The following is a 19,373-nucleotide window of genomic DNA, read 5'->3' as shown; positions in this document are numbered from 1 at the left end:
ATCCCTGATAAACCGTCAATTGAACGGAAAAACAAAACCAACCAATCTGTCGTGAACATGCGACCGACGTTTTCATCTTCACTACGAACACAACACCGCTATCTTCACGAAAACTATCTTCATCTGAATCACACGCACAAGGTTCGAAACGATACGGATCCACATTTCCTCCAAAAGCGTTTCCATCACTAATTATATTTTCAATAGTTTCTTCAACATCCCACAGATCAGTTTCAATATACTGAGAACCTTCAGAGTTGCTGACAACGATGGAATCAGTATTGGAATTCAAGCTCGACATGCACTGTTTCTCTATGTAAACTGTCATTTGGATCATGGGGAGAGCATGGGTGACATAATGGGTGAAATCAAAAATCAACACTTTCGGGCTATTTCCAAGACTTTGATTGGCAATTTTTTTTTAACCACACTTCAAACGCAACCATCATTAACGATTGTCAATGGTTTTCAGAAAGAAAAAAAATGCGTTTGGGTTGCCCTTTAAAGAAAATAACAATGAGATGTTCGTTTGGGAATGGATTTGGAATAAGGAGCAGGTAATTTTTAAAAAGGATAAGCCCTTGATCATTTGTAATGGCACGGTTGTCACCTGCTGTCGGCAAAGTAAAGATGAGATCATCCCCAAGATGGAGCAGAGCAGAGAGCAGTAGCTCGGTGGATTAGCGGAGTGCAATGTTAACCCATGTGGTTGGTGTGCGAGACTAACGGTGCCTGGGTCCACCTTGGCTATGCTCTGTGGAGATGCATCACCATCTTATACAAAACGTTTGATTGCAATCTCAATGTTCATTGGCACAACGTTCTAAAATTGTATTTACAGGTTAATGCAGAAAATCATTTTGTACTTTGTGTTTATATATCCATCGTCATTGAGAGACACTCTCAAAGTAGACAATTGAAATGCACAGTAGAGTAAAACAAGCAAATGGACAGATCTGAATTGCTCTACTGAAGTAATTTCTTCAACTGAAAAAGGTCTATTTTGAATATTTTCAAATTGGTGAGAATAGTCTGCACAGGGCCCTATTTGACTGAACCAATTCAACTGATGTACATGACCAATGAGATGAAATTTGACAGGTGTACAATTACTATTAGCATAGATATTGTCCTCGTACCAATCATAATCAATTCACTCACAGTCAATTCCCTAGTCTTTAATCTGTTGTGAGGCACCAATCCACAAAGCCCAGCAAAAAGCACACAGCGAACTGAAAGGTTGTCGTTTGTTGCACTGGTAATTCAAGGAACGACACATGACAAAAATAAGAAAAAAAGCAGGACTTTAATAGTACATCCTTAATATTTTATTACATCAATATTTTATGTACCTACGTTGCTAACTGATCGTTTTGCAGGCGATTAAAAATTAAATATTTAAGGCACGAAATGCTGCAAGTTGACAAATTAAATTTCGCTTTCTGCATCTGAGTAGATATTGCGTCTCAACAGCGTTGTGCGAATCTAATCAAAAAGGTGAATGCAGAGTCAAAATGCACCTTTGTCGTGTATGCACGAAGAAACGTGTATGCACGAAAATGCACCAAGAAACTCATGGCAAGCTTATTTCACGAAGGTAAGGAAGGAAACCAGTTTGCCACACTAATCAGAGCATCAGGAGACCTTTAATGGAGCTTGGCAACTTCAGCAGCTCAAGCTTGACAAATTCCCTGAAAAATCCATGGTATTCAAGGCAAAATTCTTCCATGTGTTTTACGCAAACTGTTTCTGTTGAAAATAAGTCTGCACAAAATCATTTAAAATAAGTTTCATTAAAAATGAAAATAAATAAATAAATTGAAGGGGTTGGGCACAATATTTTTGGGGAAACACTGTACATAACAATTATATCTATTTTAATTACAATGTATATTATGCTTATGCAGGAAAGTCATTTCTCATTGAAAGACGGACAAATAAATTCCACTACATTTTCATAATTTCATTATAACACAAAATCTTTTCTTGCTCGCGAGATCTTGGAGACGGCGGCAGGGATTTTCGAAGCTCCACACGGTCTCCACGTTTTTCGAAGTTAAGTCTGTTCACAATTGTATTTTGTCGAAACTGTATTTATCTTTCGGTGTGTGAAGTTATTGTGTGCAACTTTGGTTGTTTCTCGGTGTTTATCTTTCATAAATTGATCGTCTGTTTGCCGTGTCGCGAGCAAGGCCTTTGCCGCGTCGCGAACGATTTGAAATCGAAGTTAAGTGATTGTTCCCATTTGTATTTTCGTTAAAACTGTATTTATTTATGGTGTTGTACGTATATTGTGTCCCGACGAAGATTTTTCGGTGCAAATCTTTCATACCTGTATTGAAAATCGTGTTAATTCGTGTCGTATCTTGAGGCCTTGTACAGTGTGCACTGTACAACCTTGAGGCTTTGTTTTTCTCAGCGGTCCGTCGTTTGTGATCCAATAACTTTCGTTCTCTGTATTCCCAGTCTTTTCACCCATAGCCTACTTCCTTGTGTAAATCTCAACTCAAAAAAAAACAAAAAAACATTTCCTTCTCTGTTCTCATTCGTTTATTCATTCTTATTCGTTCGTTCGTTCTTCGACCACGTGTTTCTCCCCCATTTCCCCAGATAGTTTTCACTCATTAACCTTCAATGTTTACACTTTCCCCTCAAGTTATGTATTCCGCCATATTTTATAACACCTTTTTCTTCTTCTTCTTTAAAAGGCTGCTTTCGACTTGCTCACCAAATCAATTCATCCCAAAAAAAATATCCATCTCCTATAGTGCCTTTTTTCTACATTCCCTAAACTCTCCTGCACTCCATCCTCCATCCAGCGTCCTTAAACGTATTTTTAACTCGAAGGTCACAAGAAACTCATTTTGCAATAAATGTTCGTTTCCCATAAATCGTACACTTTCAAAAATCCAATCTCACCCCTCCCCTCCAAATCTTCCCCATAACCCCTCCCCTCCAAATCTTCCCCATCACCCATCCCTTTCAAATCTCCCCCCTTGCCCCCTCCCTCCTAAACTACCCCCTCACCCCTCCCTGCCAAGACGCCCCCTCGCCCCTCCCCTCCTAGACTCCTGCCTCACCCCTCCCCTCCAAATCTCCCCCATATCCCATCCCTTTCAAATCCCTCCCCTTGTCCCTTCCCTCCCAAACTCCCCCCTCACCCCTCCCCTTCAAATCTCCCCACCCTCATTGCTTCTCAATTTCCCCCCTCTCACTCCCCCTCCTCAAAGCGTCCTCCCCGCTTCTTACCCCTTCAAACTCTCACCTCCATCTCCCCCAACCTTCTGCCTCGCTCTTCCCCCTCCTCAAATAACACCTCATTGTGGCTCACCCAATCACCATCAAACCTTTTGTCCGCCCCATCCTTCCCTTTCTCCGAGCTATTCTGAAATCTCTGACACACCTTCAACAGCTCTCCCTACCTCTTCCACCTCTTCCACATCTTACCCTACCCCTCCTCCCCCCTGTTCTGTATCTGATGCTCCACCTTCCTCTTCATTAACGGTATGGACCTCAAACATCCGGGGCCTTCGTTCAAACTTAAGTGATCTCTCCATACAGGTTGCTTCTGTCAAACCAGACGTGATCTGCTTAACAGAAACTTTCCTCCTTTATGATGTCTCTGATTCCATAGTATCTCTCCCGGGCTACTCGCTCCTCCGGTATGATAGACCTGAGCCTCGTCCTGGAGGCGGGGTTGCTATCTTTATCAAAAACTCTCTTCCTCACTCGCCCTGCACTGCACTCTCTCCACCTCACCCCCAGGAATACCTCTGGCTACGGCTTCCCCTTCGCTCCCACCTCTTGTTCATATGTGTGTTGTACCGTCCACCAAACAGTGATGACTCCATCTACATCTCGCTGTCCGATGATATGGACCAACTTCTATCTACTCATCCCAACTCTCTCTTCCTCATATGTGGTGATTTCAACTGTCATCATGCCAGTTGGCTGGGTGTGGGTACCTCTCTCACCAGCCATGGCTCCTCAGCAAAGGACTTCTGCGACTCACTGGGACTGACACAATCTGTCAATTTCCCGACCCGGATCTCAGTCAACGGAACATCTTCTCTTCTGGACTTGGTTATGACTAACTTCCCTGAAAATGTCTGCTGCTCTTCTTCTGCTCCGATCGGATCATCTGATCATGTCCTTGTTAAAGTGGACATCTCTCTGACCATCCTCAGGGAGCCTGCTCAGCGTCGACGAGTCTGGCATTTCACTCAGGCCAACTGGCACGGTCTTCAAGCAGCCATCAATCATCTGGACTGGTCTCCCATCTCTACCACCTCTGACATCAACTCATCCTGTGAATTCTTCCAAAGTAAATTGCTCTCTCTCATGCACAGATTTATCCCATCTCGTCTTCAGTTGTCATACCCTTCCTCCCGTCCATGGTACACGGAATCTTGTGGTGAGGCTGTTGCCCAGAAACAACTTGCCTTCGTCTCCTGGAAAGCAAATCCAACGGAAGGAAATCTCATTTCCTTTCACAAAGCCCGAAACAAGTGTGTGTCCACCCTCAGGAGAGCCAGGAAACAATACCTCTCCGTTCTCAAGACCGAACTCTATCTGTCTCCCTCTTCCAAATCCTGGTGGCGTATGGTCAAATCCGTTTCTGGTGTTTGTTCCCCCTCCATCCCCTCCCTTACCTCAAACGGCTACACAGCTGACTCCGCACGTGAAAAAGCTGAATGCCTCAACTCTGTGTTTGCCTCTAAATCTTGTGTCCCAAACCCATCCCTCTCTGTACCCACCATACCCAGTCGTACCCTGCTGCTCCTGGACTCCGTGTCCTTTCCTCCTGACAAGGTGGAAAAGTTTCTGTCAACCCTCCACTCTGATTCTGCAACTGGACCCGACGGCATCAGCCCACGGGTCCTAAAATCCTGCTCTGCTGCTCTATCTCACCCTCTCTCTGTTCTCTTCACCCTCTCTTTTGCTCAAGGTCAACTGCCATCTGCTTGGAAATCAGCCAACATCACCGCTTTGCACAAAAAAGGTGCAAAAACAGATCCTAGCAACTACAGACCAATCAGCCTTCTCCCAATTATCAGCAAAGTCATGGAATCCATCATTGCTTCGGATATGAAATCTTTCCTCTTCTCCAATGGCTTGATCTCTGATCATCAATTTGGTTTCAGACCAGGTCACTCTACTCTGGACATGCTGCTTCTGCTGTCTCAACAATGGATGGAGGTCCTCAATGCCAAACAGGAAATTAGAGCTGTCTCCCTCGACATATCACGTGCCTTCAACACGGTCTGGCACCCCGCTCTGCTCACCAAACTCTCCTCCTTTGGTATCCATGGAAATCTCCACGCATGGCTGGCGGACTTCCTCTCTAGTCGTCGTCAACGTGTGGCCCTGAATGGGTTTCTCTCATCTCCTCTTCCTGTTCAGGCTGGAGTTCCCCAAGGCAGTGTTCTGGGCCCCGTGCTTTTTCTGGTCTTCATCAATGATCTCTGTGACTCTCTCGAAAATCCTCTCTATCTCTTTGCTGATGACTCCACTCTCTGCCGCTCCATTCCTCTTCCCTCAGATCGGCAGTCTGCTGCCTCCTCACTCTCTGAAGACCTGGACAAAATCACAGACTGGTCAAACAAGTGGAACATGTCTTTCAATCCTGACAAATCTCACACTCTTACTATGTCTCTCCGAAAAGATCGACTGGACAACCCTCCCATCTACTTTCTCAACAATCCTCTCCAAGAAGTTCTGTCGCTCAAGATTTTGGGTCTCACTATCTGCCATGATCTTTCTTGGGAAAACCACATTTCCAAGCTGGCCTCCAAAGCCAGTCGCCGACTGGGCATCCTCCGTCGTGCGAAGTCCTTCCTCGGCACACCTGAGCTCCTCACCACATACAAGGCTTTCATCCGCAGCTCAATGGAATACTGTTCTCCCCTATGGGCCGGTGCTCCTGCCTCACACCTAGCTCGGCTTCACGCTGTTGAAACCAAAGCTTTCAGAATTATTGGAATCTCCCGCGATGAAGCTATCTCTGAGGGCCTTTCACTCACTCACCGCAGGCAGGTAGGTGGTCTTTCTGTCTTCTACCGACTCCTCTCCGGCCTTGCACCCCCAGCTCTCTCTGTGCTCTGTCCCCCAAATATTCCTACAGGTCGCACAAGATCTGCCAGCAACCCTCTGATGGTTAAACTGCCGAAATCTCAGCTCTCTGCTCACCTTCACTCTTTCATTCCTCTTTTCTCCCGCCTCTGGAACAAACTCCCTCACTCCCTTCAATCCCACTCCTCCCTCCAGGTCTTTAAAACAGCTGTTCACCACCATCTCTTATCTTCCCCCATCCAAAACCTTGATCTTTTCTACCCCCGCTAATTCACCCCAGATCCACCTTGTTTGAAATTCCAACTTCTTTCCTGGAAGTCCTGGCAGTGTCCATATGTTTTATACCTCTCCCACCGCCCCCTTCCCACGCCCCCCCCCCCCCCCCCCAAAGCCCTCGCCCTCTCTCAGATCTCTTGATGTCTCCATGTCTCTCGGTCCCTGCTCTCAAATGTTGTGTTTGTGTCCTTCCCCCTCTCTCCCCATCTTGTCTACCGCTCCCTATGTTATATGTTTTATGTGTCGGTTTGTCCTTCTGTGTGATTAATGTTCGCTCTTTCACGGGCCTCGATCTTGTATACAAAAAAAAAAAAAAAAAAAAAAAATCTCAGGACTTTCGATCCTCTAAACTACAACCCAAAACAGAACTTTGATTTTTCTTTCTTTTGGTAGAACAGTGGCAAACTTGTTACCTCCACCACTGAAGGTGGACTGAGATTATGCATTCACCCCTCTTTGCCACTGAACAGAATATCTCAAAAAGTTGTGGACAGATTCAGACAAATATTGGTGGACATGTTGGGAGTGCGACAAGGACTTAATTGTGAGATTTTGGTGAAGATTCGAATCCCCTAATTTTTTTTGAATTTATAAGCAATTCTTCTAAAAGCAATATTGATCCTGGTGTGTACCCCAGTTTAGAATAGGTACACCGTATCCCTGCGCGTAAGAGGCGACCAAGGGTTGGCGTCAGGAAGGGCATCCGGCCATAAAAACATTGCCTCAAACAGGGAACCATGATCGGCATGGGGCCCGCAAGGCTAACCCCCGCTCTAGCGGGGAAAATGGCCTTAAAACGATCATTCATTCATTCATTCATTCTTCACCATTGAGAGATCATAATCAAAGGAGCAGGTGATAAGGCCAAAAAAAATATATGGAATGATATTTTAAAAAGTTGTGGACAAGTTATGAGAAAAGTAGGTGCACGAGTTGGTTAGGTGACATGAACAAGCCGATTCGATTTTGGTTCAGATACGGATCCAGAAACGGCCGATCAGTCGATTACAAAACGTAAACTTTTCAGCCTCTTCAGCCTGGCTGAGGTACCTGGCGAACTGCCACTCTCTGGATTTGACTCTCTCGAACAGGGCTATCTCTCCTCTCTCCTTCAGTACTAACTTAAAGCACGAGGGGCAGGGCTGCTGGTTCAAGGGCTGGCAGAAGGGTCGTACCATGTGTCCAATACTCATGGGAATGCCCACACTGCTTCATTGGAACCTCAGTTAAGTGATTGATGCACTGGTGAAATGCAGGTTATGTTGGGCAAGTGTCTTGAGAATGTTCTATGACAATGATGGTAAGGATAGAGTGTGAGAATAAGGGAAAGGATGGGGTTTGCGAATGAGGGAAAGGATGGAGTTTGAGAATGAAGGAAAGGATTGCTTGTTAAAGTGGACATCTCTCTGACCATTGTCAGAGAGCCTCCTCAGCGTCGACGAGTCTGGCATTTCACTCAGGCCAACTGGCACGGTCTTCAAGTAGTAAGGGCATTTTATGAGATATTTCACAAATCTGTTAACTAAATTGTTACCAAAAAATTTCTTCACCAATATGTTTGTAAAGGTGTGTAATAACATGTGTTAAAATGTTGAAGTTCAACTCCCGTGGGAAACCCAGAAAAAAAGCTGTTGAATTCGGGTACCGAAAAATTATTTTCGAGAATTTTTATTTTTTTTAAATCGGCCCTTAAGTAACTTATGAGGGGTCAAATAAGGGTTTTTCATGATTCTGAGTTGATTGTTAACATTTATATTTTCACTTTTACATTTACACACAAAGTAGCTTTTATTTCACATACATATATAATACTCAAGAGTTATTTCTCATTCACAATGTCAGAAGTTTCAACAGTCATTGTCTATGTCTTCTTCAGACTCCTTCTCCATGAAGGTCTTCATGTCACCACGCTCCTCCTCAGTGAAGGCAAGTTTCATGATGTGTTGATAGATGGCTGCATCGATGAGGAGGTGAACACGGATTGCCTTGTCAAAACATCCTCCAACCATGATGTGGTTGGCTGTCGTACTTCCAGGATAGATCAACTGGATCACATCTAGTAGTCCAGAATCTTCCATGATGTTACCCATTGATCCAAGATAAGACTTCAGCAGGTGAAAACCACCCAACCTTGGAATGACGGGTAGATTTGCCTGCTTTATTATATTCACAGCCTTCAGCCAAATCGGAAGATCAAAGGTCACTATAGCGACCCCAGCGCGCCGTATGCACTCTTTCAGAGTGGTGAAGATGGTGTTGAGGTCATTAGGGTCTCCTTCAATAACTGGGAGGAACTCGATCTGTGTGCTCTGCTTTGCATCATTAGCATGGATTCTCTTCATCCAGCCATTCCAGTTGGAGTGTGGGAACTCAGGATCGTTGGTTTTGATCACCCACCCCGCTGCCCAGAGTGTGTCACCTGGAGTGAGGAGTGGCTGATCATGAGCCAGGGAGGAGGAAAGCTAAGCGAGGGGGAGAAACATGATCGCGTTCGTTCCTATCCGTTTCCTGTTCGTAAATGGAATAATCTTTACTTCAGTTCCTCTCAGGATCTTAGCTTTGTCGAGTGCCTTCAACTTCACCCGGGGGAAAGCTGCTGTTGTCTGTGGATCTGGCAAAGGTGGTGCCGGAGAGGTGACTTCGATCCAACCCATTGAGTGAAAGGGAGTGTTTCCGTGAATAGAGACAATGTTTAAATCTATATTGTCTCCAACAAACTGAGTGACTGCATTGTTTGTTTCCCCAACCTCCATAAAGACCACCTGATCATTACTTGACAATTCACTTTCACTGGCTGGCACTTTGGCTGTCATCACTGATTGATCCTCAAGCGCAGCATCAACCGCAACCTCATCATTGATCTGTTCATCGGTTTCCTCCACAATGGTGTCAAGAGTGCCAGAAGTATCTGGAACATCATCTCCACTCCTACTATTAAGGAAGCAGTATTTGTAGTTTTGTGTCTCCGTGTAAGACTCAGTGTATCCCAGCCGGTGGAACTTGTTGAGCATCCATTTTGACCCAAACCTATGATCAAGTTGTATGGCAAGCCCCATTTGGTGTGGCAATACTCCAGACCGAGGTCGACAGGCCTTAATAAAATTCTGCCCCCAAACGGCAACTCTGTCGTCTGTCTTGACAATCGGTCTCAAGAACATCTGAAGGCTTGCAGGAACAAGTGTCAGCTGACTATCGACGTCAGTCATACTGTGTGTGGTGGGGTATGACTTTGGACCTAAATCAATCAAGGCAATATCATTGGATATGAACTTGAGTGCCATCTTTATGATCTGAGTCTTCTCATCTCCATGGTCAAGATTAGCATGATGCTCTCGCAGAATATTGTCGGTGCCATCTTTGAGACAGAGTACATCTGCCCTTCTTTCCTGTGTTGTGAAATACAAGGTGTCTTCGTATTTCTCTAGAAGTTTTGTCTTTAGCCAATGCTTTGAATAAGAAAGGCTCTTCTCTGGTGACTGATCAAACTCCTGCAGCTTTTCATGGACTTGGTCCATGTCCATTACCCCATGCTCTAATTCTGAGTCTAACCATTCGCAGAATTCAATAAAAACTGCCTCTCGCTCCTCATCAATACTCCTCTGTCCTCTCTTCCTTTTTCCTTCCTCATCAGTCTTGGACAAACTGTCACCTCTCGCAAACATAAGTTTGCATCGCAAATGGTACAGTGTTTCTTCTGCTACCAAGTCGTTGATCCCTTCCAGGCGGCGTCCAGTGACTTCAGTGCCCCAGTCATCACCGCGACTCCGTGCTGTCTTCAGCAAGCTTGCCTTCAGTGTATCTGCAGTCAAATTATCTGGCACTCTGTATTTCTTTCTAGCTTGTGCTGGATTATTTTTGTAGAGCTGGGCTGGTTGGTTGCAAAGAATGCATACATCCTTATACAGGAGGTCAACTGACTGTGATCTTCTAAAACTGCAGCCAGTTGATGAACTGAACTCACAAGTAGTGCGTCTTCTCTTCAACTTTGATGACTCTTTCTCTGCCTTTGATGCTTGAGCTGACTTCTTGGTGGTTGCAACAAAGTTGTTGTACAGATCATTTTTACACTTCTGGTGGTACCTCAGTTTTCCTTCCTTTTGAGCCTCCTTCATACATTCCACAACAGTAACATTTTCGACAGTTTCTGCTTGTTTCAATAAAGTTGAGTATCCCTTTGGAGTTGCCTGTATGAGCCTTTCAGCTGGTGTATCCGAGCGTGCACAGATGAAGCAATTGAGCACAGGTGGAGTAACGTCTTCATCCATATTGCTAGACTCCATGTCCTGCAAAGTAGAAAATGAGATATATTTAGAAATTATTTTTCCACAAAGGAGTGTCTGTGGTGAAATATAAATGTTAACAATCAACTCAGAATCATGAAAAACCCTTATTTGACCCCTCATAAGTTACTTAAGGGCCGATTAAAAAAAATAAAAATTCTCGAAAATAATTTTTCGGTACCCAAATTCAACAGCTTTTTTTCTGGGTTTCCCACGGGAGTTGACCTTCAACATTTTAACAGATGTTATTACACACCTTTACAAACATATTGGTGAAGAAATTTTTTGGTAACAATTTAGTTAACAGATTTTCATATGTTTCCCTTACTAAAGAAGCCATCAATCATCTGGACTGGTCTTCCATCTCTACCGCCTCTGACATCAACTCATCCTGGGAATTCTTCCAAAGTAAATTGCGCTCTCTCATGCACAGATTTATCCCATCTCGTCTTCAGTTGTCATATCCTTCCTCCTGTCCATGGTACACGGAATCTTGTGGTGAGGCTGTTGCCCAGAAACAACTTGCTTTCATCTCCTGGAAAGCAAATCCAACGGAAGGAAATCTCATTTCCTTTCACAAAGCCCGAAACAAGTGTGTCCACCCTCAGGAGAGCCAGGAAACAATATCTCTCCGTTCTCAAGCCCAAACTCTCTTATCTGTCTCCCTCTTCCAAATCCTGGTGGCGTCTGGTCAAATCTGTTTCTGGTGTTTGTTCCCCCTCCATCCCATCCCCTCCCTCACCTCAAACGGCTACACGGCTGACTCCGCACGTGAAAAAGCTGATGCCTCAACTCTGTGTTTGCCTATAAATCTTGTGTCCCAAACCCATCCCTCTCTGTACCCACCGTACCCAGTCGTACCCAGCTGCTCCTGGACTCTGTGTCCTTTCCTCCTGACAAGGTAGAAAAGTTTCTGTCAACCCTCGACTCTGATTCTGCAACTGGTCCTGACGGCATCAGCCCACGGGTCCTAAAATCATGTTCTTCTGCTCTTTCACTCCCTCTCTCTGCTCTCTTCACCCTCTTTTGCTCAAGGTCATCTGCCATCTGCTTGGAAATCAGCCAACATCACCGCTTTGCACAAAAAGGTGCAAAAACAGATCCTAGCAACTACAGACCAATCAGCCTTCTCCCAATTATCAGCAAAGTCATGGAATCCATCATTGCTTCAGATATGAAATCTTTCCTCTTCTCCAATGGCTTGATCTCTGACCATCAATTTGGTTTCAGACCTGGTCACTCTACTCTGGACATGCTGCTTCTGCTTTCTCAACAATGAATGGAGGTCCTCAACACCAAACAGGAAATTAGAGCTGTCTCCCTTGACATTTCACATGCCTTCGATACGGTCTGGCACCCCGCTCTGCTCACCAAACTCTCCTCCTTTGGTATCCATGGAAATCTCCACGCATGGCTGGCGGACTTCCTCTCTAGTCGTAGTCAACGTGTGGCCCTGAATGGGTTTCTCTCATCTCCTCTTCCTGTTCAGGCTGGAGTTCCCCAAGGCAGTGTTCTGGGCCCTGTGCTTTTTCTGGTCTTCATCAATGATCTCTCTGACTCTCTTGAAAATCCTCTCTATCTCTTTGCTGACGACTCTACTCTGTCGCTCCATTCCTCATCCCTCAGATCGGCAGTCTGCAGCCTCCTCACTCTCTGCAGACCTGGACAAAATCACAGACTGGGCAAACAAGTGGAACATGTCTTTCAATCCTGACAAATCTCACACTCTTACGATGTCTCGCCGAAAAGACCGACTGGACAACCCTCCCATCCACTTTCTGAATAATCCTCTCCAAGAAGTTCTGTCACTCAAGCTTTTGGGTCTCACTATCTGCCATGATCTTTCGTGGGAAAACCACATTTCAAATCTGGCCTCCAAAGCCAGTCGCCGACTGGGCATCCTCCGTCGTGCGAAGTCCTTCCTTGGCACACCTGAGCTCCTCACCACATACAATAATAATAATAATAATTCATTTATTTTGTATAGCGCTTTTCCAGAAGCCCAAAGGCGCTTTGACAGAGTGGAAAACATAATGCATAACAATACATGAAAACAACAATTGCAAAAAGACAAGAATCAAGAAAACAAACAGCAGCGATATACGGCATATATATAAGACAAGAATCAAAAAGACAAGACAAGAATCAATAGGGAAATATTTAAAGCAAAAGGAGGGAGAAGGAGAAGAGATAGTCAGGGGTTAAATGCTGTGGGTTGAATGTTGAATGCAGCGTTGAACAGGTGGGTCTTTAGTGATGTTTTGAATGTGGTGAGTGAGGAGGAGTCTCTGATGGTGTGAGGTAGTGAGTTCCAGAGGGTGGGAGCAGCGATGGAGAAGGCCCTGTCCCCCCAGGATCTGAATTTGGTCCGGATGGAGGGGGTCAGGAGGTTGGTACCAGCAGAGCGGAGGTTGCGGGTGGGAGTGTGTCTGGAGAGGAGGTCAGCCAGGTAGGATGGGGCCAGGTTATGGAGGGCTTTGTATGTCAAGAGGAGGATTTTGTACTGGATTCTCTGGGGGATGGGGAGCCAGTGAAGCTTGTAAAGGACGGGGGTGATGTGGTCACGGGTCCGGGAATGAGTGAGTAGACGGGCAGCGGAGTTCTGAATGTATTGGAGTTTATTGGTGATTTTTGAGGGTGAACCATAGAGGAGGCTATTGCAGTAGTCCAGACGGGAGGTGATGAAGGCGTGGATGAGGGTTTCTGCAGCCGTGGAGGAGAGGGATGAGCGGAGACGGGCAATGTTTTTCAGGTGAAAGAAGGCTGACTTTGTGATCTGTTTAGTGTATTTGTCGAAGGAAAGGGTTTGGTCAAAGATGACGCCAAGATTCCGGATGTGAGGGGAGGTGGATACTGGGATACCGTCGATGTTGAGGGCAAAGTTATGGGTGGATTTTGTGAGCGTTTTTGGGCCAATGATGATTATTTCAGATTTATCACAGTTAAGCTTGAGGAAGTTGATTTGAAGCCAGGATTTTATTTCAGTGATGCAGTTTGTCAGGATAGAGTGGGTGTCGGTGGAGACGGACTTGGTGGAGATGAAAAGCTGGATGTCATCGGCGAAGCAGTGGAATTGGAGACCATGACGGCGGATTAAGTGACCGAGCGGGGACAGGTAAAGGATGAAGAGGAGGGGGCCAAGAACTGAACCTTGGGGGACACCTTGGGGGAGGGGAGCAGTGGGGGATTTGCAGTTATTGATGGAGATGAACTGGCATCTGTCAGAGAGGTATGATTTAATCCAAGAGAGGGCAGTGCCGGTGACGTTAAAGGTGGATTCAAGTCGGGTGAGGAGGATAGTGTGATCGATGGTGTCAAAGGCAGCGCTGAGGTCGAGGAGGACGAGAATGTTGAGGTTGCCAGCGTCAGAGGAGAGGAGAAGGTCGTTGGTGATTTTGAGGAGAGCAGTTTCAGTACTGTGGTTGGAGCGGAATCCGGATTGGAATGTTTCATACAAGTTATTGGCAGAGAGATGATGTTTGAGTTGAGTGGCTACAGCGCGTTCCAAAACTTTTGACAGAAAGGGTAGGTTGGAGATGGGTCTGAAGTTGTTTAGGGTGTCAGGGTTTAGACCAGGTTTTTTTAGAATGGGGGTAACAGCAGCAATTTTGAGGGAAGGTGGGACGATGCCTGTAGACAGGGAGGAGTTTATTGTTGCAATGATAAGTGGAGAGAGAGCAGGGAGGGAGGCTTTGACAAAGCTGGAGGGGATGGGGTCAAGAGTGCAGGTGGCAGTTTTCATTCCTATGAGGAGTTCAGAGAGGTCAGTAGGAGAGATTGGGGAGAACCGAGACAGGGGATGGCAGGACAAGGGGGGGCAGGTGGTTGGAGGGGGAGCGGGTGCGGCGGTGGTCAAGCTGTTGTAGATGTTGTCAATTTTGCGTTGGAAGAAAGAGAGGAAGGAGATGCAGTTGTCTACTGTGAATGACTGGGTGGTGGTGTTCAGGGGGCGGAGGAGTTTGTTTATTGTCGAGAAGAGTGCTTTTGGGTTTCCGGAGCCAGAGTGGATAATTTGAGAGTAGTAGGCAGAGCGGGCGCGGGAGAGGGCATCTTTGTAGTGTTGTATGTGGTCCTTGTAGGCTTGGGAGTGAACTGTGAGACCCGTTTTATTGCGGAGTCTTTCAAGTTGGCGAGCACGAGTTTTCATCAGGTGGAGTTCAGGGGTAAACCAGGGAGCAGAATGGGTGAAAGAAACTGTTTTGGTTTTTACAGGCGCAAGCTGGTCAAGGCAGGAGGAGAGAGTGTGGTTGTAGTAGTCAGTGAGGTCGGAAGGGGTGTGGAGGTCAATGAAGGGAGAAGTGGACATTTTTTCAGAGAGGGTGGATGAGAATGAGGTAGGTGAAAGAGCGTTTAGCTTACGGAAGTTGATTGTGCGATAATGCCTTGGTGTTGGGGCGGGGATGTTGATGGTCAGAGTGATGGCTAAGTGGTCAGAGAGGGTGAGGTCGGAGCCATAGAGATGGTGCAAATTTAATCCAGTGGAGCAGACAAGGTCCAAAATGTGACCACGGATATGGGTAGGAAAGTCGACATGTTGAGTGAGGTTAAAGCAGGTGAGTAAATCAGTGAAGTCAGTGGTTATTGTGGAGTCAGTGGAGTCCATGTGGATATTGAAATCACCAAGGAGGAGGATTGAGGGGGAGAGGGAACATAGCTGGGTCAGAAAGTAGGAGAAGTCAGACAGGAATGATGGGTGTGGTTTGGGAGGGCGGTAGACGACAGCCATGACTGACTGCGTGTGACCAGAGAGTTTTAAAGCCAGGTGTTCAAATGATGGAGCAGATGAGATGGAGATGAGGTTGGTCTTGATGTCTTGACGGTGGATAACGGCAATTCCACCACCTCGGCCCTCCGAGCGTGGTTTATTGACGTAGGAATATCCATTGGGTGTGGTGAGGTTGAGTGTGTAGTAGTCCAGAGGTTGTTGCCAGGTTGTTGCCATAGGCTTTCATCTGCAGCTCTATGGAATACTGTTCTCCCCTCTGATCTGGTGCTCCTGCCTCACACCTAGTTCATCTTCACGCTGTTGAAACCAAAGCGTTCAGAACCATTGGACTCTCCCGCGATGAAGCTAACTCCAAGGGCCTTTCACTCACTCACCGCAGGCAGGTTGGTGGTCTTTCCGTCTTCTCCGACTCCTCTCTGGCCTTGCGCCCCCAGCTCTCTCTGGGCTCTGTCCCCCAAATATTCCTACAGGTCGCACAAGATCTGCCTGCAACCCTCTTATGGTTAAACTGCCAAAATCAAGACTTTCTGCTCACCTTCACTCCTTCATTCCTCTTTTCTCCCGCCTCTGGAACAAACTCCCTCACTCTCTTCAATCCCACTCCACCCTCCAGGTCTTTAAAACAGCTGTTCACCACCATCTCTTATCTTCCCCCATCCAAAACCTTGATCTTTTCTACCCCCGCTAATTTCACCCCAAATCCTACACTTTTTTGAAATACCAACTTCTGTCCTGGAAGTCCTTGGTCTCCTTGTGTTTTATACCTCCCCTCCCACGCCTCCTCCCCCCAAGCCCTCTCCCTCCCACACTTCTCCCTGCTCTCAAATGTTGTGTTTGTGTGCTTCCCCTTCTCTCCCCATCTTGTCTTCCGCTCCCTCTTTTATATATTTTGTTCGTCTGGTTGATTTGTTTGTGAAATAAATGTTAGCTCTTTCACGAGCCTCGATTCAGTATACAAAAAAAAAGAAGGAAAAAAAAGGATGGAGTTTGAGAATGAGGGAAAGGATGGAGGTTGAAAATGAGGGAAAGGATGGAGGTTGAGAATGAGGGAAAGGATGGAGGTTGAGAATGAGGGAAAGGATGGAGGTTGAGAATGAGGGAACGGATGGAGGTTGAGAATGAGGGAAAGGATGGAGGTTGAGAATGAGGGAAAGGATGGAGGTTGAGAATGAGGAAATGGATGGAGGTTGAGAATGAGGGAAAGGATGGAGGTTGAGATGAAGGAAAGGATGGAGGTTGAGAATGAAGGAAAGGATGGAGGTTGAGAATGAGAGAAAGGATGGAGGTTGAGAATGAGGGAAAGGATGGAGGTTGAGATAGAGGGAAAGTTGTCATACTGACATATGGTACAATAGGCCTACAACCTTAGTACTACTAAAACACATGACACAGACATGCTCTGAACATTCTAAATGAACACCCAATTACAATTAATGATTCGTCATTCGATAAAGCTATACTGTAGCTCTTTCTTCAATCTCTGCAGAAAGATTTAAAGGTTACAGTCATGACCAAAAATATTGGCACTCTTGCACTTTTTTCAAATAATGCACCATTTATTCCAGAAAATTGTTGAAATTAAAAAATCTTTTGGTATCCACATAATTATGTATTTCTTTGGTTTGCAGTGGAACAAAACAAAAAAAGCTGAAAGAATTACCAAATCTTAGCTTATTCCACACAGAAATCCTAAAATGCCCCAGACAATATTATTGGCACCTTTTAGAAGTTGTGAGAAATAATTAGATTTCAAGCAGGTGATTCTCCTTTACTTTGGAATTGAACTCATCTGTGGTGAGTTTCAGGTGCCTGCAATATAAAAATCACTCATTCAACCAGTTTGAATAGAAACAAGTACAAAAAGTTTTAATGAAAACAAAAGCCGCGTCGATGTTACACAATGCCTAGATGCAGCTGTGCCTATAACGTCGATGTTATAGGCACAGGACATTCCTATTGATTCGATTACTTGATGTTATTTTTGTGCAAAGTGAAAATATATCTCGGCAATTTCCCGTGTGTGGCGACGAATATTTAATATATCTCGGCATTTTCCCGTCTGTTATTTCAGGCGGTGTATGACTGACCATGCCGCGATTTAAAAAATATATATCTCGGCAATTTCCCGTATGTGGCGACACGTGAACGAAGCTATGCTCCTCTCTCCACATTATTGTGACGACGTATAAATTAAATATTTCATCGTGACGATTGTCATCAAATGGACGAATTTTAAATATATCTCAGCATTTTCCCGTCTGTTATTTCGGGCGGTGTATGACTGACCATGCCGCGATTTAAAGAAAAAAAATCTCAATGGACTTGAAGTTACAGGCCTTTGAGAATTCATTTCGTTCTATAAAGGGCAACTTTCATCGGATTTTCTTCCCGTTTTTTTTCAACCGAGTCTAAAACTATGTTAGCGACTGTGAAAAATGAAATGATATATCGAATTTGATTTGAAATAAAACTGTGTGAGAGAGGAAGACACCACAGACCTACAAAACAGGCCTCAAAGCTATGTGAGTTAATAAAATGGTGGATATTTGTTTATATGAAGCCTCTCCCAAAATGGGTGGAGCTATGGTTCCCAGAATGGGTGGAGCTTTGAGGTTTTGTCTTCTCTGCAAGAACAACAATAAGAAGAAGAACAAGAAGAAGAAGAACAACAACAGCAGAGGGCACTCTATGACCAGCGTCTGCGACGCGGCTAAAAAGGAGTAATTCTGCTGTTTTGTGTCACTGTGTGTGATGGAATAAGCATGGAAAAAAGAAAGAAAACCAGAGAATTGTCTGAGGAGGTCAGACACAAGATTGTAGCCAGGCATGGACAATCTCAAGGCTATTGGTCCATCTCCAGAGACCTTGATGTTCCTGTGTCCACTGTATGCAATGTTATCAGGAAGTTTAAGGCCCATGGCACTGCAGCCAACCTCCCTGGATGTGGCTGCAAGAGAAAACTTGATCAAAGATTGCAGCAAAGGATTGTTGAAATGGTGGAGAAAGCACCTCAATCAACTGCCAACCAGATTCAAGCTGACCTTCAGACACAAGGTATGACAGTTACAACTCGCACCATCTGTCAACAACTCAATGAAAGGGGGTTATATGGTAGGAGACCCAGGAGGACCCCACTGCTGAGAGAGACATAAGAAAGACACTGGAGTTTTACAAAACACACCTGAACAAGCCAAAATCCTTCTGGGAGAATGTTCTGTGGACAGATGAGACCAAATTAGAGCTTTTTGGTAAAGCACATCATCTCTATGTTTACAGAAAACAAGATGAAGCCTTCAAATAAAAGAACACCTTCCCCACAGTCAAACATGGAGGAGGTTCAGTGATGTTTTGGGGGTGCTGTGCTGCCTCTGGCACTGGGTGCCTTGAATGTGTGCATGGCATCATTAAATCAGGAGATTACCAAGGCATTTTGAGTGCAATGTTCAACCCAGTGTCAGAAAGCTGAGTCTCCGTCGAAGGTCATGGGTCTTGCAGCAGGATAATGACCCGAAAACACACTTGAAAAAGCACCCAGGAATGGTTCAAGACAAAACACTGGACTGTTCTGAAGTGGCCAGCAATGAGTCCAGATGTAAATCCCATTGAACAACTGTGGGGAGATCTGAAAACAGTAGTTGGGAGAAGGCACCCTTCAAATCTGGGAGAACTGGAGCAGTTTGCACAAGAAGAGTGGGCCAAACTGCCAGTAGAGAGGTGTAGGAAGCTCATTCATGGCTGTAGGAAGCACTTGACTGCAGTTATTTTGTCCAAAGGCTGTGTTACCAAATATTAAGTCTCGGGTGTCAATAATTTTGTCAATGCCATTTCTTTTTATTTTCTGATTTAAAAGGAAATATTAAGTTCTGAATCAAAAACAAAGGTTCTGTAATATTAACAGTGAAATAAAGAATTGTGGAGACCAAATACTTTCGTCAATTTCAACTTATTTAGAGAGAAAATTGTGAGTTATTTGAAAAAAGTGCAAGGGTGCCAATATTTTTGGCAACGACTGTATATGC

General features: G+C 45.1%; 2 protein-coding genes across 6 annotated transcripts in view; both read right to left on the bottom strand.

Moving 5' to 3' along the window:
• ALKBH1 (alkB homolog 1, histone H2A dioxygenase) overlaps positions 1 to 19,373 on the bottom strand; it is a 92,440-nt gene that overhangs the window by 60,611 nt on the left and 12,456 nt on the right. The window lies entirely within an intron of this gene.
• On the bottom strand, positions 8,714 to 17,163 carry LOC144894348 (uncharacterized). Its single transcript, XM_078787073.1, has 2 exons — positions 17,074 to 17,163; positions 8,714 to 10,631 (listed from the first exon to the last, which is right to left on the bottom strand). The coding sequence occupies exon 2, from the start codon at positions 10,626 to 10,628 to the stop codon at positions 8,811 to 8,813; it is 1,818 nt and encodes a 605-aa protein (XP_078643199.1). The 5' UTR covers positions 10,629 to 10,631; positions 17,074 to 17,163; the 3' UTR covers positions 8,714 to 8,810.

Source organism: Myxine glutinosa, chromosome 11, assembly GCF_964187855.1.
Source record: "Myxine glutinosa chromosome 11, kmMyxGlut1.1, whole genome shotgun sequence".
In the NCBI taxonomy this organism is placed as follows: domain Eukaryota; kingdom Metazoa; phylum Chordata; class Myxini; order Myxiniformes; family Myxinidae; genus Myxine; species Myxine glutinosa.
Note: the sequence above shows the minus strand (reverse complement) of the source record. Positions and strands in the feature narration are given on the sequence as shown.

Excerpts from the sequence above, each read along its gene's own strand:
- LOC144894348 (XM_078787073.1), bottom strand. The coding sequence starts at position 10,628 with ATGGAGTCTAGCAATATGGATGAAGACGTTACTCCACCTGTGCTCAAT.